At 44.9% G+C, this 21,148-nt stretch overlaps 1 protein-coding gene and 1 long non-coding RNA gene across 3 annotated transcripts in view; one reads left to right on the top strand and one right to left on the bottom strand.

Moving 5' to 3' along the window:
• Window positions 1–1,479: 1,479 nt before the first annotated feature.
• Window positions 1,480–20,050, bottom strand: LOC117437974 (uncharacterized). Its single transcript, XR_004550600.1, has 3 exons — window positions 19,510–20,050; window positions 7,641–7,837; window positions 1,480–3,587 (listed from the first exon to the last, which is right to left on the bottom strand). It is a non-coding gene; the product is annotated as an uncharacterized lncRNA (long non-coding RNA).
• Window positions 19,711–21,148, top strand: part of FBXL17 (F-box and leucine rich repeat protein 17) — a 284,908-nt gene continuing 283,470 nt past the window's right edge. Inside the window, exon 1 of one of the 2 annotated variants that reach the window (XM_034073124.1) lies at window positions 19,711–20,623. In XM_034073124.1, the coding sequence (XP_033929015.1) occupies window positions 19,880–20,623 (744 nt within the window). In that variant the 5' untranslated portion in view covers window positions 19,711–19,879. The remainder of the gene's footprint in view (window positions 20,624–21,148) is intronic. The other variant, XM_034073123.1, reaches the window with a different exon arrangement.

Raw genomic sequence — 21,148 nt, forward strand, 5'->3', positions numbered from 1 at the left:
TATACATCAATGCTTTTTTCACCATTCCAAATAATTTATTTCATGGGGTTATATGAGTATATGAGGACCTTCTTATTGCTTTGATGAAAGACTCCACAAAAACTCTTGAGGTTCAAAGCCAGTCGTAAGGGGACATCATAACTGAAATCATCTCAGCTGATTACAAAGGTGAGAAATGAGTTTCTGGGAATATGTTCACATTTTATTATTTATGATAGTTGCTTCCAAAGTTGAATTGCCATTCCCAAACTGGGTTATGGGGCTTGCAAGATCAGAAGAAGGGTAAAGTTGGGGAATCCAACCAGTTCTGGATCCATAAATGCTTTCCTCATCATAACCAGAGACTAACTCTTGTGCTCGTAAGTGGAGTTCTCTATACCATGAGATTAGTTGTGCATCTTTTATGGCAAATTTTGTTAACCTGACCTTTAATGGAGGAAAAGCTTAACGCATGACATTTTAATTCCTCTAAAAGATGTGATATCTTCTTCTCCTCACTTATTATCTATTTAGGAAGTTTTACCTCCATCCTGGGCTTGCTTATGCTACTTTTAAGATCACAGACTTTTTGAATCCATTTGATGTATTGGTGTGTGCTGAACACATCTCTGTTGTCATACTCAAACACTATGCGTCAGGAAAGGGGCAATAGCTTTTTAGGACTCTCACAGTGAATATGAAGTGCAACCAAATCAGTATCAGTCAAGTATAGGTCACATTAGAAGAATTTACCTTGAAACTGTCTTATGGGCATTTACAGCCAGCAGCAGCCTGTTACTAAGACATGACAGATAACAGTGGAGAGCTGCAGGTCAGCATCACCTGCCATCAAGGGAATGCTGGCCGCAGAACTGGAGCTGTGCCCCTTCCCTTTTCCCCCCTTTCTCCTGTGTATACCAGGGTGGGCAGCCTTGTAGACATACTCTTTTTCTCACTGATTATTTTCCAAAGCTCACAGTCTTACCTACTTTACGTGAGAGTGTATAGTCCTCATACTTAATAAAGCTAGGAGTTCCTGTCAACAGTGCCATGCATAGGGGCAATACGGGAAGCATCAGTACTGCAGCTTTTCATGTTCCAGTGCAAGTGATTGGTACACATTTACAACTAGACTGAGCAGAGGAAGCCTTTGGCAAATCCAGAGCAGTGCTCATAATTTTGCATCTGAAAATGTGGCAAGACACCAGAACTATTGCAAGACACCAGAATTGTAACCCAGTACTCCAGAAACTGGGAGATATTTTTCCTTTTCAGGACTTTTAGTCTGTATTGTTGGGGTTTTTTTGTCTCATGGGTTCACAGTCATTTCAAGGACACAAAGAAAAAGAAAGGAGAAGCTGTGTGAGAAGTTCCTTAGTGCATAGAAATGTGACATTTTAAGTAGTTACTTGTCAGAGGAACCCAGAATCAAGAGGATGACTCAATATGAGTTACACATCTTGTTCGCTTTATTCATCACGATCGCCTATATTTATACATCTCCTGATAGCCCATGTGCTACTAAACACTCTTTCAGTGGTTACATTTGTTTGTCCACCTGCCTATCTATATATAGCTATTGGCTAAGCTAGAATTTCCACGTTAGTCTCTGTGTCTGCTTACAATGGCTCAGTGTATTATACTTTGATACATACACAATAACGGGCTGCATTAAGATTGGATACATAATCAATAGCTCGCTGTAATAGCGGATACATATACAGTATAGCACACAGCAGCAAAGATACAATTTAGTTACATTAAGGGGATGAGAGCCTGGTCTCCAAAACTTGCCAACAGTTCACTGTTGTGTCTTAACACATCCCAGTTTCTTCTTATCTTGCTTGCACTGCTACTTTTGCTTCTTTACCCACAGCTTTCTTCATCATCGATTCATGTCAAGCTCCACGTAGGCACTTGTTGACTTAGGACTGTGGCCTGCACTCATCATAAACGCCATCTTCTAGTGCTAAAACATCGGGATTGGGCACAATATGCTCACTGCTTTGCAGCCAGTCCACAATGGTTCACTGTCATTCACTCAGTTTCAAGCCTGGGTTGTGCAAGTCAAAATCAGGGATTACTCAGCTCTTCATCATTCACATGCCCACGCTCCATCAGCCATTGTTCCACAGTTCCTGATTTTAACTGGGGTCATTATTTCTAATCAAGGTTTGTCAGCAGATTTCATTTAATCTCAGTTGGAGAGTGGTTTTGGAAAGCATTTATAATAAAACCAATCACAGTAATTTAAAGTGTTAGAACAGATGGGAGGATTTTTTTTTTTTAAAAAAACAGGATGCGTTTTGGGGGATGGCTCTTAAACAGGACTCATATGTGTTCCTTCAAGCACAAGGAAACAAACAAAACACATCCTACCTGTGCCCCTCCTCATTCTCCCATATACCTCTAAGGAAGAAGAGGGGAAATATTAGACTTTAGGAAAATTAGACTGAAGGCAAGCACAGACAGAGAATACAATCTATCTAGGTATAATATGTCCAAGTATAGAAGTAGATGAGAAAGCTTTCTGAGAATAACCCCTGCCAAGGTAAGATTCTCTGACTTTTTTTCATAGAAATAAATAAAGCAAGGTAAAGAGGATTTTGTCTCAATAAACCCTATGATAGGAAGTAAGATAGCTCATGATAACTTTCCATAAAGAGAGATGCTTGAAGAATGACTTTCAAGCAAAATTTGTAGGATAATTTTATGATGAATTTATAAATTAGAACAGAATTCATGTCATATTCTCTTCTTTATCCCTCTGTCCTGCCCACAAATGTTTCTGTTTTAAGCAGCCAAATAGCAAAATGGCTGAAAAGAAATCACTCACACTGCTGTATTATTCTGCCTAATTAATGTTTGTCTTCCAGGCTTATCGTGTAAACTCATAACCTTGGCAGATATATATATATGTATAAAGAAATACAATCAAGCATGGCTAAAAGATCTTTTGAAAGGGTAGTCTTGTAGCAACATTTCACGCAGTGCCAGATCCCTGCAGTCTCTGTCTTTGAAAAGAAAATGGGGCCTTTGCCAGAATTCATGTTAACTACTGCTGGCAAAAACCTACAGGAAAACCAAACTGGCCCTTTATCAGGAAGCAGCAGCTGCAGCACCACATTTCAGAGAACCTGTATCTCTCAGTAACCTCTCAAAATTTCACCACCTTGCTTCCATGACATCAGCTACTGTAAACAAATACACCATTTTGCAAAATGCATATCCCTGAAACTAAAGAAATATCTAACAGGCAAATATAGAAAGTCTAAGAGATGAGAGATACCTTGACGGGTAATATAAATGCTGCTGTTATGACTTTTTACATTTCTGCATGTTGCAAATTTTAGTAATATAGGGCATATTCCTAAAGGGTTGACCCACCTTGAATGGAATGCACGTGTCTTCCATCATCACCAGCACAGGGAAATTCATATGGTATGTATTTGTCCTGGGTTCAGTAGCAGTAGTCATTTTTCTGCTTCTTGGTAGCTGGTGCAGTGCTGTGGTTGCTGATAACACTGATGTTTTCAGTTGCTACTCAGTTAAGTTTAGTCTGACCAAAGACATTGTGAGTCTCATGCTTTGCTGGGGAGGAGGGGAAGCTGGAGGAAGCAGAGACAGGACACTTGACCCAAACTAGTGAAAGAGGTATTCCATACCACAGCACATCATGCCCAGTATATAAACTGGGGGCAGTTACGCAGAAGGGCTAGTTCACTGCTCAGGTCAGGCTGGGTATTGTTTGGCAGATGGTGAGCAATTGTATTCTCTTCCCTTATTTCCCTTATCATTATTTTTATTGGTGGTAGCAGTAGTGATTTGTGATATACCTTAGTTACTGGACTGTTCTTATCTCAACCTGTGGGAGTTACATTCTTTTGATTCTCCTCCCCATCCCTCTGGGAGAGGGAGGAGAAAGAGGGGGTGAGTGAGCAAGCAGCTGCATGGTTCTGAGTTACTGGCTGGGCTTAAGCCATGACAGCTCTTTTTGGCTCCCAACATGGGTCACAAAGGGTTGAGATAACAATGGATCTGACCAAGTGTGTCTAATTGTGATAAGAATTCATTGTTTTTGATTAATAGACACCCATCACAATGATGATTTATGGGCTTTCAGAGTTGTTGCTCTTGATCTCAGAGTTTCAGCATGTCGTACCTTACAGCCAGTATTTGCTGTGTTAGTGCTCGTTGGCTGGGGGCCTTGGGCTAAGGTTCTTGTTTCTCTGTACTTTATGGTAATGACTTGTAATACAATAGATTCATTGGTCATGAGACTGATCTGGCTTGTGTTCCCAGCATGGTCATCACCTCTATACTTCGGGAGGTATATAATAGAAGTGTTTAGCAATTACGTATCTTTTTTTCCCTCCTTGTATGGTTAACCTATGAAGGAGACATTCCCTTACACCCCCATCTCCCCCAGCAGACCGTTTACAACATCATTTGAGAGTTCTGAAGGTTTCAAATGGCCTTTGGGTACCCTCGAGACCTGCCTGCTGATTGTGATAGGGATCACCATATTGGCACATATACAGAGTGTGTTTTACCCATGACCATTTCATCTGATCTTGAGAGTTAAGCAGAGTCGGGTTTGGGTCTTGTCTAGGGTTAGATGATGATATAGAAGGACCAAAAGATTTTCCCCAAGGCTGGACAGTCATGAGTGGAAGGATGTATGGGACAGTATGGGTATCTAGGCCAGTGGGCCCTTCCAGTGCTTAGGAAGTGCTGGAAATGGAAGGCCGCTGTAAGGAGTCCGCTATGACAAGTTGTAGAAACTGATGAAGGAGAGGGTGAATCATGTTGGTTTGCCAAGGTGAAAGCCATCCAGCTGGCCCTGGACATTGCTGAACAAGAAAAGTGGCCAGGACTTCATCTCTATACTGACTCATGGATGGTGGTAAATGCCCTGCGGGGGTGGCTGCAACAATGGAAGCAGAGCAACTGGCAATGGAAGGTAAACCCATCTAGGCTGCTGCACTGTGGCAAGATATCGCTGCCCAGGTGCAGAACCTGGTGGTGAAGGTATGCCATGTAGATGCTCATGTACCGAAGAGTTGGGCCACTGAGGAACACCAGAACAACCAACAAGTGGTTAAAGCTGCTAGAGTTGAAGTGGCTCAGATGGACTTAGGTTGGCAACACAAGGATGAATTATTTTTGGCCCAGTGAGCCCATGACACTTCAGGCCATCAGGGCAGAGATGCAACACACAGATGGGCTTGTGATCGAGGGGTGGACTTAACAATGGATGATATTGCCCAGGTTATTCATGAGTGTGAAACGTGCTACAGTTAAGCCAGCTAAATGGCTAAAGCCTCTTTAGTACAGAGGACGATGGCTGAAGTACAAATATGGGGAGGCCTGGCAGATTGACTATATCAAACTCCCACCAACCTGCCAAGGCAAGCTCCATGTGCTTCCCATGGTGGAAGCAACCATCGGATGGCTGGAAACCTATGCTGTGCCCCCATGCCACTGCCCGGAACACTATCCTGGGCCTTGAGAAACAGATTTTGTGGTGACATGGCACCCCAGAGAGAACTGAGTCAGAGAATGGGACTCATTTCCAGAACAACCTTGTAGACACTTGTGCCAAAGAGCATGGCATTGAGTGGGTATATCATATCCGCTACCATGCGCCAGCCTCTGGGAAAATCAAATGGTACAATGGGCTGTTAAAAACTACACTGAGAGCAATGCATCGTGAGATATTCAAACACTTGTCTGAAAATATTACATAGAAGATGGGATTCTTGCTGTAACTGCTCAGGGTGCTGCAGACACCTTGAAGAGTTCTTTAGGTGTTTTAAGAGGAATCTTGAAAGCTGGTGCCCTTTACAGATCTTGGGGCAATGCTCAGGGAAAACACTTAGCCTTGAATGTCTAACTCAGGTTTTGAAAATGTGTCTTGGATGTACAAACCAAAACCATCAAAGTACCTGAGGAAAAATGTAAAGCCGTTCTTTCATTGTATGAATGTATCCAGCATTTTCACCCATGCAGCTAAAAGTATATTCCTTTGCCCACCTGATGGGTGCTTGTTTTTAGGTTTGGTAAAGTCTACATCTCCTAATACTATTGCTGCAACTCATGAAGTAGAATATATTCTTCTTCTACTTGCATGTTCATAACACCATCTAGCCTGTAGGTGAATATAATTTGGAGGATTCAAAGGGAGGTCTGTTCCATTTTGGGTATGAGCAAAGGACATCATGGCATGGCTGCGGTAGTTGCAGAAAGCATCATGCAATCTTAGGAAATCAGTAGCAAAACAACTGCATGTCAGTGGTTGCAAGAACTGGAGCATATGCTACATAATTTTGCAGAGTAACATAACTATACTTCTGAGATTTAGTATTTACTCAGCTTCTTTTCAAACATGCAAACTGCCTTCTTGCAAAGTGGGATTATTTAGAAGTAATTGTACAAATTGCTTGTCACATGCAATATTCCTTTACTGCTTGAGAAGTACTCTCTCAGCTGCGCTTAATTTGGGCAGTAGTGCCTAATATTCATTAATTAAAGATCTATATTCCCTGTGGATTTTCCAGTGTCTTATTCTTTTCATTGTAAATTGGTTATGATCATGTTTCCTGTTAAATATTCAGACCAAAGTTATTAAATAAATGCTTTGGTCATAATCTGGCTGCTTAAAACAAGATAAAGTCACCTTTCAGTATTATTAATGTAAAGTTTCCCTGTGGTGCCTTATGTTCTTCCAGAGTGTCTTGTGTGGTGACAAGCCTTTGAAAAGCAAAAATATTATTTTAACATGTGCCTCAGATGTATCATGACACTTTTTGTGCAGGGGCTGGCAGTAGATGCTGGAAATTATCTTTATGAAATCAAGCTTGTATTAATTGCATAAGGTGTAGTTATGTTGAACAAGGTAGGAATGGTGAAGGGACTAGTAGGAATAGCTTAGTGAGGCTGTTATTTTGGTAGACATTTGTAACAGAGAGATAAGATCAAAGGAAAGATGCGCTTGACCTCATTTTACTGTTTTCTGCGTTGTCTTAAAAGTGTTTAGATACTTGTGGATTACTTAGGATTGTCAGCACTAAGGTGGGCTACATAGGGTAGCAGTACATAGGGTACCAGTAGGGGGGTGATTCCTAGGTAAATTCTTCCCCCGTGGGAATCTGTGCTGGTGAAAGGAAAAAACAGTTAGTTCTATGTATAGCTCTTCAAGTCCCCAGATACAGTAGTAGGGCATACACAAAGTAATCTTGTGTTTCCTCCATAAGGCATGTGGAATTCATGTTCAAAACATTTTTTTTTTCTAAAAGAAATAGTATTTCAAGTTATTTTAATATAATTTAAATCAGAGTCTGCTGATGAAAGCTTTGATTTGAATGTGGGAGAACAGTGAAATACGACCATTTCAGTTCACTCATGTCCCATTTCAGCTGGCATATCACGTACAGGCACTCCACTCCAGGAAACCGTGAATCTTTTATCAGCAAAAGCATTTTAATATTTCTACCCAAATCAGCTGTTCCAATCAGTTGTTTTCTGATCATTGCCTGGTCCTAAAATAACTTCTTATATTTAATTGTTAAGAATTTTCACACACATCAATGGGGCACTTTGGGGAATAGCATAGGTGAACTGAAAAATGGATTCCCCTGTAGCAATTTCCTAATACTTACCTTTCTGGAAGTTCATTGAAAATATAAGCCTTCCCTTCTTCTTCTTACAGTCCAGTGTTCTCAACCAGTTTTTCTTCAGGAAGAGCCTTGATGTTGGCACTGCCAGTCACAGCCACAACTGAGAGAAGGACAGAGGGCTTTTCTGCTGTCTTGGAAATGAAGTCTTAGCTGACACTGAAATAGCAATGGCTTCAAAACTGCAGGAAAGAAGAAAAAATGAAAGAATAATGTGAGCCTTTTCCCTGTTTACTAAGGGAGCTGTACACAGCAAATGTGTCTCTTACAGGAAAAAGTGACTTCTAAAGATTAATGAATTTACATTCACGTTTCCATAAAGAGAAAAAAAACTGTTATCTACATGCACAGAAGAGGAATATGAGGCACAGGCAGGATAGAACAGCCTATAGTCACATGGGAAAGCTGTGGCAGAATAAGAAATAGGATGAAAAACTTGCCAGACATTTGCTATGATCTCCTTACTTACCTCATTTACCCCATAATGGGGACTGGGAATGAATTTATTTCCACATCTTAATATTAGAATCTTGTACAGGGGAAGAGGAGAGGAGTATTTAGGACTGTCCTGTTTCTCTGAGTAACACTATCTCTGAGACAAATCCTAAAATGCTGGAGTACCTTAAAATGTGTGAAATGATTCAACTTGCTGAGGGGAGTAGCTTGAGAAAGGATGCCTGTAACACTGGAGCGGAGCCAGGGGAGATCAGCGTCCAGAACCCTCACCTCAGAGCGACAAGAGCCACTGAGGAGGGAACCTCAAGTCCTCGACAGGACTTGCCCAAGAGCTCAGCTACTGCGAGGAGGTGACTCACCAGGGGCGGAGACAGGAGGGGTGGCACCAACTGTGAGGGGTTAAAAATCTACCCAGGGAGCGTGGCAAACAGAGCAGGCAAACAGAGAGGGTCGAGGCAGTTTGCGCGGCAGTTCGCACGGGCAGGCGAGTGGGATGGTGAGCACTCGCCGTACGACCAGGGTCCGGTCTGGGCGCTCTGCCCCGGCCGCCCCGGTGGTGGCCAGCGTAGGCACCCAGACAGAGCCGGTAAGTGGGGAGGTTGCGGTGCAGAGCTTGGAGTGTAGAGAGTGCCTGCACTGGTCTGGTGAGGGAAAGGTGCAGAATGGGCAGGGCTGCGCTCGCTGCTCCCTGATGGAGGTCCTCCTCCAGCAGGTGGCTGAGCTACGGCATGCTGTCAGTAAGCTGCAAGATGTCAGGGAAGCTGAGAGGAAGCAGGACTGCTTGCTCCAGGCCCAAACAGCACAGGGGCCTCAAGCTTCCCCTCTAACTCATGGAGGAAAGAAGGAAGCTGTTGATCAGGGAAGCTGGGAATTAGTAACAAAAAGAAACAACAAAAGGAGGAAGAGACCAATTAAAAGCCAGGGGCTTCCTCCTAAATCTGCTGTACCCACCCAGAACCGCTTTGCTGTCCTGCAAGGGGCTGATGAGGAAATGCACTTGCATCAGAAACAGTCGGCTGGTGCACTGGTACAGAAGATCTCTACTGGTGCCGCCAGGAAAAAGCGGCGGGTTGTAGTAGTAGGGAACTCTGCCTTGAAAGGGACAGAAGCGTTCATCTGTCGGCCTGACCCAGTCACAAGGGAGGTGTGTTGCCTACCTGGGGCACGGATCAGGGATGTTGCGGAGAGGCTGCCTGCTCTAGTAAGTCCCACAGACTATTACCCGCTTCTAGTGATACATGTGGGTGCTAGGGATATAGATAGTAGTAGCCTGAGGAGTATAAAGAAGGACTACAGAGCTCTGGGAGAGGTGGTCAGGGGTTCTGGAGCTCAGATAGTCTTTTTGACAATTCTCCAAGACACAGGGCAACACCTTCCAAAGGCAAGGAGGATTGGACAGGTTAATAAATGGTAAAAAGGGTGGTGTCATAGTCAAGGGTTTGGGTGTCTTGAACATGGGGCCCACATTTGTAGGCCAGGCCTACTGGCGGCTGGTGGAACTGCTCTGATAAAGAAAGGGAAGAGTGGTTTTGGTAGGAGGCTTGTCAGACTTGTCAAGGATGCTTTAAACTAGTTGTGTTGGGGGAGGGGAGCATCATTCCATCCCAACACACCCAGTCAGTGGCTAGCACCTATAATAAATACTCTGCTCAGAGTACTTATTATAGATGTAGTAATACTCTACAGATGTAGAGTACATCAACTCTATAGATGTAGTAATACTCTAGCCGCTCCAGCCACTGAGCTGGCTTCATTTGGAGCTCGGATCAGATGCCTCTATACAAATGCCCGTAGCATGGGAATAAACAAGAGGAATTAGAGATGTGGGTACATCTATGCGGCTATGATATAATAGGCATCACCGAAACATGGTGGGATGGCTCCTTTGATTGGAGTGTTGGAATGGAAGGTTATAGGCTTTTTAGAAAAGACAGGCCCGGTAGGAGGGGAGGGGGAGTTGCCCTTTATGTTAGGGATAGGCTGGAGAGTATGGAACTCTGTCTGGGGACAGGTGATCAGTTAACAGAAAGTTTGTGGGTCAGGCTTAAGGGGAAATCGGTGACGGGACACATTACTGTGGGGATATGTTACAGACCGCCTGATCAAGAGGAACCTGTGGATGAAGAACTCTACAGACAAATAGGAAAAGCCTCACACTCACAGGCCCTCGTTCTCATGGGGGACTTCAACCACCCTGACATCTCTTGGGGCAACGGTACAGCCCGGTACAAGCAATCCAGGAGGTTTCTCGATTGTGTGGAAGACAACTTCCTTCTGCAAGCAATAGAGGAGCTGACAAGGAGAGGTGCCCTGCTTGACCTCGCGCTCACCAACAGGGAAGGGCTCGTTGGAAATGTGACCCTCCAGGGAAGTCTTGGATGCAGTGATCACGAGATGGTCGAATTTGAGGTCCTCAAGACAGTGAGAAGAGCGTGCAGCAAGCTCACTGCCCTGGACTTCAAGAGAGCAGACTTTGGCCTCTTCAGGAACCTGCTTAGCAAGGTTCCATGGGATATAGCCCTAGAGGGCAAGGGGGCCCAAGACTCTTGGTTAACATTCAAGGGTCACCTGCTACAAGCTCAGGAGTGTTGCATCCTGACTAGAAGGAAGTGCAGCAGGAGGGCCAGGAGACCTCCTTGGATGGATGGATAAGGAGCTGCTGAGAAAAATTCACAAGAAAAAAGAGGCTTATAAAAGGTGGAAGCAAGGACAGGTGGCCTGGGATGAAGACAGGGATGCTGTATGGGAGGTTAGGGACCAACTTAGGAAAGCTAAGGCCCAATTGGAGCTAAACTTGGCTAGGGATGTTAAAGATAACAGGAAGGGATTTTATAGGTATGTAGCAGCTAAAAACAGACTAAGGACAATATAGGCCCCCTCCGGAAGCTTTCGGGAGAACTGGCTACACAGGATTTGGAGAAGGCTGAGGTTCTGAATGACTTCTTTGCCTCGGTCTTCACTGGCAAAGGCTCTGACCGCAGCACCCAAGTCTTGGAGGGCGGACGCCGGGACTGTGAAAACTTAGACCTTGGGCCCACTGTAGGAGAGGATCTGGTTCGAGACCATCTTAAGAACATGAATGTACACAAGTCCATGGGACCTGATGAAATCCATCCGTGGGTCCTGAAGGAGCTGTCGAATGAAGTTGCAAAGCCACTGGCCATCATATTTGAAAAATCATGGCAGACAGGTGAAGTTCCTGACGACTGGAAAAAGGGAAATATAACCCCCATTTTCAAGAAGGGGAAAATGGATGACGCGGGGAATTACAGACCAGTCAGTCTCACCTCTGTGCCTGGCAAAATCTGGGAGCAGATTCTCTTGGAAGGCATGCTTAGGCACATGAAAAAGAGAAAGGTGCTTGGTGACAGCCAGCATGGCTTTACTAGGGGAAAATCCTGCCTGACCAATTTGGTGGCCTTCTATGACAGGGCTACAAAAGTGATGGACGGGGTGGAGCAGTTGACATCATCTACCTGGACTTGTGCAAAGCGCTTGAGACTGTCCCACATGACATCCTTGTCTCTAAATTGGAGTGTCATCAATTTGATAGGTGGACCACTAGGTGGATAAAGAACTGGCTGGATGGTCGCACTCAAAGAGTTGTGGTCAACGGTTCAATGTCCAGCTGGAGACCAGTAACGAGTGGTGTCCCTCAGGGATCGGTGTTGGGACCGGTCTTTTTTAATATCTTTGTCACTGACATGGACAATGGAATTGAGTGTGCCCTCAGCAAGTTTGTCAATGACACCAAGCTGTGTGGTTCCGTTGATAGGCTAGAGGGAAGGAATGCCATTCAGAGGGACCTTGACACACTTGTGAGGTGGGCTGATGCCAACCTCATGAAGTTTAATGAAGACAAGCGCAAGTTCCTACACCTGGGTGGGAGCAATCCCAGGCACAGCTACAGGTTGGCAAAAAGGAAATTCATGGTAATCCTGCGGAGAAGGACTTGGGGGTGTTAGTCAATGAGAAAATGAACATGAGCCAGCAGTGTGTGCTCACAGCCCAGAAAGCCAACCGTATCCTGGGCTGCATCAAGAGAAGCGTGACCCGCAGGTCGAAGGAGGTGATCCTGCCCCTCCACTCTGCTCTTGTGAGACCTCACTTGGAGTATTGTGTGCAGTTCTGGTGTCCTCAACATAGAAAGGACATGGTACTGTTAGAACAAGTCCAGAGGAGGGCCACGAGGATGATCAGGGGACTGGAGCACCTCCCATATGAAGACAGGCTGAGAAAATTGGGGCTGTTCAGCCTGGAGAAGAGAAGGCTGCGTGGAGACCTCATAGCAGCCTTCCAGTATTTGAAGGGGGCCTACAGGGATGCTGGGGAGGGACTATTCATTAGGGACTGTTATGATAGGACAAGGGGTAATGGATTGAAACTTAAAAAGCAGGGGTTTAGACTGGATCTAAGGAAGAAATTCTTTACTGTGAGGGTGGTGAGGTACTGGAATGGGTTGCCCAGGGAAGTAGTGAATGCTCCATCCCTGGCGGTGTTCAAGACCAGGTTGGATGAAGCCTTGGGTGGCATGGTTTAGTGTGAGGTGTCCCTGCCCATGGCAGGGGGGTTGGAACTAGATGATCTTGAGGTCCTTTCCAATCCTAACTATTTTATGATTCTATGATTCTATGAGTAGCAGTTTAACATTTCGGGCAACAAAGGGTTAATGCAAAAAGCGCAGTTGCTGGCAGATTTTTGTTGCTGCTGCTGAGCAGGGAGGCAGCTGTAGCTGCTGCCCAGCAGGCTGTGCAAATCAGGGTGAGCGACTTTGAGAAAAAAAAAAAGGGGGGGGGTTGTAATGATGGAGCAAACTCCTTGACTCTTAACACTGTACAGTTTACTTCTGCTGCTGCTTCACTTTCCGTTTGCATCAGAGTGCTTCGGCTTTAAGGAATCGCTTTAACCTGTCTATTTCTCAAGAACCCAGAGGAAGGGGTATATTTCTGTCCTCCTACCTACAGGTCCACGGCGGCTGCCTGCAAAGTTTGTCAAGCCTTGCCATGCCTGGGACAGATGAGTGGAAGAACTCATTGCATCAGCTACAGGAGCTGACCGTGAAAACCCCAAGCAGAATGAGATAGAGATAAATGAATTATTGCAAAACATCACTTGGGGGCAACTGAAAAGTAACAGCTTGAATATGCATGCTTGTAAAACAGCTATTATTAAAGGTTGTGATTTTGCATATAAAACCACTTGTATTTAGTAGCCAGTTGCTAATAGGAAACTGTACCTTGTATTGTATGGATTTGTCACTTGTAAAACAGATGTTAGAGCATGCAAATTTGCAGTAGCTGCTAGAAAATGCTAAGGTAAAAGCTAGAAAGATCCTAATATGATGGTAGTGTTATAAAGCAAGTAATGGAACAAATTAAGAGGGTGGGAGAAATCCACTGGTAAGAAGTTTCTTTGGTTAGTCCCTTGCTGCCATTAGCATCTTCAACATCCTGCTGCACTCTGTGATATTTACTCTGCTAATGTAAATCTGTGTGTGCTTTGCTGTAGTAGTGACTTGTTACTGGGTTAAGCAGGTGAAACTCTGCATTGACAACAAGGTGCAAGGACTGAGATTGACCAAATGCCTGCTACCACAGTCAAAGGCAAGACTGGGTTGGCCTCTGTGTCTGCAACCAAGAAGAACCTTTAGCTCTGCTGCTGGCTGCAACCCAGCAGGCGTAGAGCGGTGGAGACACATGCCATGCCAGACCTTGATGTGAGGGATGGCCTCCACTGTTATCAGAGAGCCATCCAGGGGAAAAAGGGCACGCCCAGCTGTGTACAGCTATTGACAGGACCATACTGACTGCCAGCGAAACATACAAAGCCCCAGAACTCAACAACATAAAGAAACAGCAATGACAGAAATCTTTGTAATATCTATTCTATTATGTGTGACCATGGGTAATGGATAAGTACACTGGGTACATCTGTTAAATCCCCATTAGTGCATTCTGTTACATGGTGTGTAGGATTCACTGGTATGCCACATGTTATAAAGGTTCAAGTGACTTCAAATCAGACTAATCTTACTGAAATAATGGTGCCTAGAGCAGTGGGTGGTTATGTTACACAAGTGAAGCAGTGATAGAGCAGACACACCAAATTGTAAGAAACTTTTCGTAAAACTAAAAAGGGGGAGATGTGGAGACAGTGTTCTCACAGGAGAATGAATATTTGGTACATGAGCTCTGAATAACTCTGAAAGATACAGCAAGGCTGTGAGAGGCCCGAGGAAGCTTAAGCAAGCAAGGTAAGAAGAAGCTGGAATTCACTGAGTTATGAGAACTGTGGACTGTTGGCAAGCTTTCGAGGTCAAGTTCTCCCACCTGTGCTTAACCAATTATATGTTAGTCACTAACGGTCTTCAAGACAAGTATCCAACCATGATATGCCAAATTGCTGTAGGTGTGTGTAAGCAATAGTATATAAGGAGTTGATGCTTTGCAATAAATGGCTTTTTGTCCGATCATATTGATCTCTGAGTCCATTCCATGGCACCTGCCTGTGTGGTCTACTTAAAAATCCACAGAGATAATATAGCAAAATTTCATAATTTATTTCTATGTATGTAATAAGCCTTTAATGTCATAAATTTGATGGGATTATACTGCTTAATTCCTAGATCTTGTTAGCTGTAGTGGCTTTCAGGCTTCCAACATTACTGGGTTTATGACCTCTAATTTCATTAAATATAAGCAGTGATACTGAAGAAATGAACTGTTAATTATATCTTCCTTCTGACGTTAATGTGGTGAAGATTTTACAGCTGATAAAGATATCTGGTCATGCAGTATTTCATCCAGTTTCCACAGCAAGAAATAACTGTGATTCTCTTGCATGAAGCAATAGTGACACCCAATGTTAAACCCCTTGCACTGATGAGAAGCACTCCCTGAAATTACCTGAAGTTGTAATTTAAAATTTGTTCAGCTCTTGTAAACTCAGAAAAAGAACAGCCTACCAACTTCAAAAATGTTCTGAAGCCTTTCTGTATGTTCGTACTGAAAAAGTCTTGCCTAGATTATTAAAAACAAATTAAAGCCTACTTACGGTACTTTCACCAGTCTTCTTTTGAAATGAGATCTTGATCAGATTGAATTTGTTTCACAGTTGTGAAATTGTGGCAGATGGTGTTTTGAGATAAGTGGGTTTCAGCTTCAGATAGAAGAGTGAAAGCAGTGGAAAGAGTTTGGCATTCTCCAGCTGCCTACAACTATTGCAAGGCCCTAGGGAATGTTGCAGACCTACTTAATTGAAACAGCTAAATGACAAGACACAAATATGTTTAAGTAATAAAGATATTTGAAAAGAATGCTGCCAATTAGAATGTGGATAAACATCTGGCCACAGCTGTTAAGTCCCTGTCTTTTCCTCCCTGCTGCTTGGGCACCCCATGTGGTTTCCTGCTTGCACCTGACAGCATCGTTGGCTTGCATCTTGCCTACTTACGGGATTCAGAAATTTTCAAAACATGGGCAACACGAGAAATATAATACTTATTATGTGCATACATACCTATATATATACTTATTATGTCTGCTAACTCTTTGGTGACAGTGGCTCATATGTACAAAACATTCCATTCTGTGATAGGAGTTGCATAAAACCACTGCAAAAAAATCTGCTTGGAGGGGAAATAAACAAACTGAAGGCATTTATGGTAAACATAGCTGTCGTAGTTTAACCCGGCAGGCAGCTAAGCACCACGCAGCCACTCCCTCCTTTCCCTTCATCCCTTCTTCCTTCCTTCTTCTTTCTCTCTCTCTGCCTCTACCCAGGTGAGATGGGGAAAGAATTGGAAGAGTAAAAGCGAGAAAGAAACTTATGGGCTGACATAAGAACATCATAATTAGTATTATTATTATTTGGCATTTGTATTACTAGTAGTAGTAGTAGTAGTTGTAGTAGTAGTAGTATATATTGTAAGTAAACGGGGCAGGGAACAAAAATATTGGAAAATAAAACTCAAGAAAGACAAGTGATGCAAATGGAAACAATTGCTCACCAGTGTCCCCCTTGCAAGCTTTCCCCCTAGTTTTATTGCTGAGCATGATGCTATACAGTATGGAACACCACTCTTTGGTCAGATGGGGTCAGTTGTTGTGGCTGTCACCCCAGCCTGCTCACTGATGGCATGAGAGGTAGAAAAGGACTTGGTTCTACATAGGCACTGCTCAGCAGTAACCTTGGGTTATCAAAGCTGTTTTAGTCAACTATGCAAAACACAGCCCAACACAAGCTATTGTGAAGAAATTTAACTCTATCCCAGCCAAAACCAGTACAACAAATAGAAATTTACAAAAGAAAACTCACAGCTACATAAAAGAGGACTGGTAGGTTAAAATACTACCTGCTGTACATTACCATGGGTTATTTCCTGAACATGGCAGGTGGTTTGAACTAGATGATCTTAAGGTCCTTACCAACCCTAACTATTCTTCAATTCTATGATTCAGCTGTCTGATACCACAGGGTAACTGGTGCTCCCACAGAGGGTAGTTGTACCCTCCATCACACACCCCAGCCCTTTGCAGAGAGGTCACTTACCTAGCACACCTCAGAAAGTGCTATAGCTATTTGCAGGCAGTTGACTCCCACCCTCTGAGACTGCATTCAGGTGATCTTTTCAAAGCATTTTTCAGATGTCCAAACCTCATGATTCCACATATTAATGACAGAATTTACTAGATCATAATCATGACAGAGTGGTGAGATGAATTCAGTAAATTAAAATACCAATATGGGCAGAGAAAATAGGAAAATGAGCAGCAGCAAGTAGAAATTTGAAGCTACTTATTACTTAAAAAATTTAGTAAGGGAAGCAGAAATCATTAGGATTGTTTTGTAATGCTTAAAAAAGTAATATGATGATAATGTGCTAGTGTCATAATCAAAAGCCACTCTACAATTTGAATTGCTGCTGGTATTCAATCTGGCATCTTCTAGAGTGAAAAATTACTAGCATATATAATTTATTGGAGTTAATATTCCCCAAAAGATTTCAGCAAAGAAGAATTCTTGGAGATCCAGAAAACTGAAAGATCTTGTTACCAGCTGATTGACAGAGCACTAAAGGAATAAGTAGCCTATGAAAACTTACTTTTCTTTCATTCTGCAGTCTTTGTAGCAAACAAAAAAAAAACCAACCAAAAAAACAAAAATACCCCACCCACCTTCAGAAGCAGTGTCCCAAAGACCAAATTCAAGGACTGAGCTTTAGTTATCAGGAGAAGAATTAAAAGTATTAGGTAGGAAAATTATCTGAAGGTGTAATTGCTTTGGAATGAGAACGTGAGATGACATATGTCATTCTCTACATTATGCACAAGCCAACCTAGTTCAAAAGGAGGCAATAGAGATGGCTCATGTTGAGTTAAATATTAGAGGAATGGGAAGAATGACATACATGAGATGTATGTGCATGTATAGTGTGTATATATCTTGAAATAATGCGGCAATATATATTGGACTATCAGACACGAAAGTGACACAGAAGGCAGGGACCTTCACCAGCATTTCTGTAGGAAACGCTGCTATATGATAAGTAAAGACCACATCACAATGGCTATTCAGAGCTGCACCACCAGATTTAAAGACGAGACTTATTTTGAATATTTGACATTGCAAACATTTATTCTGAATGCCCTTTGACTTGAAGGCTTAACTTGGACTGTTGTCTTCTAATGTTTGTTTTTGTTTGCTACTGAAATATATTTTTGAAATCTGAGGGAGAAAAACCCTTGCCAGATATCTGGATCTCAGTGATTTATAAGTTTAGATGAAATACTCTACTACTCTACTTTCATCCAATGTTATCGTTAATATTTTTTTTACAGCAAACACATTTTTACTGAGCTGTTGAACACTAGTAATACTCATAACAAACAAAAAATAGTGTCACAGATATCTTAATCTGAACATAATTTGTTCTTGAGCAAAAGGTCAAAAGATATGCTTCACAGTATACAACCCTGTGCATTTCTTCTGCTGCACTCTGCTATTTAATTGTAATACTAGTGGGAACTTGCCTTCTCCCTCCTTTTTACAAAATTCCTCATGTATTTTAAACCTGTATATCTAAGTCAATTTACATCAATAATTTAGAACTGAATGCTGAAACATGCAATAATTTCCAGACTCCTCAATACAAGAGAGATATGGAACACAGGTTCAGAGAAGGGCAATGAAGCTGGTGAAGTGCTTGGAACAAAAATCTAGGAAACAGCTGAGGGAACTTGGTGGGTTTAGTCTTGAGAAGAGAAGGCTCAGGGGGGACCTTACCGCTCTCTACAGCTACCTGAAAGGAAGATGGAGTAAGGTGGGGGTTGGTCTCTTCTCCCAAGTAACAAGTGATAGGCCAAGAGGAAACAGCCTCAAGGTGCACCAGGGAAAGCTTTGATTTGAAGAACTTGCCAAGAACTTGTCAACAAAGTTTAAGATGGCAAGCAGGTATTTTTTACTGCAGCACTGGGTGACACAGGGAACATCTTCTCCTAATGTGTCTCGTCCTAGCATCAATCAGGCTGTGATTATATTGTTCCTTAATATACGTATTCCAGTACAGATTTCCAGTAAATGACATACATGTTCACAACATTTCCCAGGACTACTTTACATAGGTTTATGCCTATTTTCGCTGTGCACAACACCATGGTAGTGAGCTTTGGGACCCTGGTGGTCATTTCTTCATCATCTTCATCACTTCATTCTTTGGCTGAACTTTAGGTGTGGAAAATCCCCTTGCCAAGCTGCCCACCACCTCCACTTGAGGTCACCCACCACTAAGAGGTCATTGTGAAACATTTATCCAGAATGCTTCCTTCTTGCTATTATTGCTTGCCATCAGTGTCAGCGTTGCTTAGCTGCAAAGCAGAACTAAATTTACTTCTGAACAAAGAGTATATTTCATTTCATACTTCAGTGTTTCAGTTTAGATTGGATATTAGGAATTTTTTTTTTGCTGGGAGAGTGGTCAGGCATTGGAACACGCTGTCCAAGAGTAGTGGTGTAATCGTCATCCCTGGAAGTGCTCAAAAACCGTAGAGGTGAGGTCCTTAGTAACATGGTTTTCCCAACCTAGCTGATTGTATGATTCATTACAGCCCATATCTGCAAGGATTTATACACCCTGGGCACCTCTGGCAAGACACAACACTGTGCAGTTAGAAGTGAGCATCCTCAGAGCAGAACACACGGGTACAAAGGTGCAATGCTAGCCCTGGTTCTGTCCCGTCACTGATTTAAAAAGGCAGAAAGCAGATGCTTGCTGGAGCGTTTTGGATGGAAGGCAGCGTAGGAACGCTTGTGGTCTTCTCAATGGTTGCTGTTATCTTACCACTGCAAAAACTCGGCCCATGTATATGATATGCTGATACACTATTAACATTCTACTCACCCGTCTTTACACACACAGTGCAGTTCAACAACGCATGGACACCTGGAGAGGCTGCGAGCGGAAGCAATGAGACATGGGAGACCCAGGGGGCCGCGGGCCCCTTTAGGCCCGCGCCCCACCGGCTCTGTGCACGCCCGCTGGCGGCAGCACCACCATGCAAACGAGCACCGCCCCTTCACCACCCCCGGGGAGGTCAGGGCGGCGGTAGCGGAAGCTTCTTCCTCCCGGTGCCGAGTCCCGGAACCAGCAGCTCAGCGTCCCGGCCTGTCCCGGCTCCGCCGCTTGCGGGCCCCTCCGGCAGCATGACAACGCCAGCCGCAGCGCCCCGCAGGTGACACCCGCGGGCCCTTCCGTCTCAGCCGCCTCATATATGGGCCACTTGCTCTCGAAGGAGGCCAGTAGCTTCAGCCGGGACCGCCGCTGCCGCCGCGGGAGAAAGGTGCCGCCGCGCAGCCGGAGCTGCTTCCTGCGCGGGCCCTGCATGCTCTGTTTCATCGTGCACAGCGGCAGCCCTCCCGCCTCGGAGCAGCCCCTACCCGCCGGAGACCCCCGCCTGCCACCACCGCCCTACGCGGCCCTCGCCACCGCGGAGCAACGCGCCGCCTGCCGCCTCTTCCGCCTGTCGCCCGCTGCTTGGAAGCCGCGGGGCCGCTTCCAGCACCTCCTTCTCTCGGGCCTGCTGCCCTCGCCGGTGCGGGGCCTCTTGGGGGCGGCCAGACCATCCGGCGAGGCCGCTCCGGAGATGGTGTGCAAGCGCAAGGGGGCCGGCCTGCCCGCCTGCCCTCCCTGCAAGCAGCCGCGCTGCGCGGCCGCCGCCGCGGCGGAGCAGGAGACAGCCTGCCAGTGCCCGGCGGAGCCGCCGCTCTGCGCTCTGCCCGCCGCCGACGGCTGCCCGGCGAGCGGTGAGTCCTCACCGGCCCGAGGCAGCGCCGGGGACAGCAGCGGAGCGGAGCAGCCCTCCTCGCCGCCCTCCGCGTCTGAGGAGGAGGAGGCAACAGGGGAGAAGGAGAGGGGCGGAGAGGCGGGCTTCGAGGAGCCGCTGGAGCGCCCCGCTGACTGCCTTCGGGAGCCTCCGCCGGATATTAACCATCTGCCTTCTTCCATCCTCCTCAAGGTGGGTAGGGACGGGCCGGCTCCCTGCCCGCGGGGTCCCTGGGACTGGGCCTGCAGCGGGAAGGTCGCAGGGTGCCTGTGCCCCGAGGTGGGCTCGGTGGGCTGTGGGAGCGGGGGTCAGTGCAGTGCCCCGCCGCCGCTCCGATCTCGCTCGCTTGGGGTGTGGGATCGGTAGGGGAGCGGGTGTGTGTTCTGGTTTTGTTTAGGTATTCTTTCTCCCTTTGTTTTGGTTTGACGCGGTAAGCGACGTTGTGAGTCGTTGACTGGAGGTGGAGACCCGCGGAGTGCAGCAGAAGCTGCCTCGTCAACATTCTTAGTCTTACCTGTTAACTTACTTAAAATGTGTTCTTTGCAGGTAGCTTCTTGTGTCGCTGATGAAGTACTTATCGAGGGAACAGTCACTGTATTTACTGCTTTTGTGTAGGTCGCAAATACATAGGCAGATTTTCAATGTTGCTATGGGGGGTGGGGTGAGGAAGGTGTTACTGTGTATTTTGTATCAGTTTTGGCTTTACCAGTTTCACAA

The sequence above is a fragment of the Melopsittacus undulatus genome, chromosome Z (genome assembly GCF_012275295.1).
Source record: "Melopsittacus undulatus isolate bMelUnd1 chromosome Z, bMelUnd1.mat.Z, whole genome shotgun sequence".
In the NCBI taxonomy this organism is placed as follows: Eukaryota; Metazoa; Chordata; class Aves; order Psittaciformes; family Psittaculidae; genus Melopsittacus; species Melopsittacus undulatus.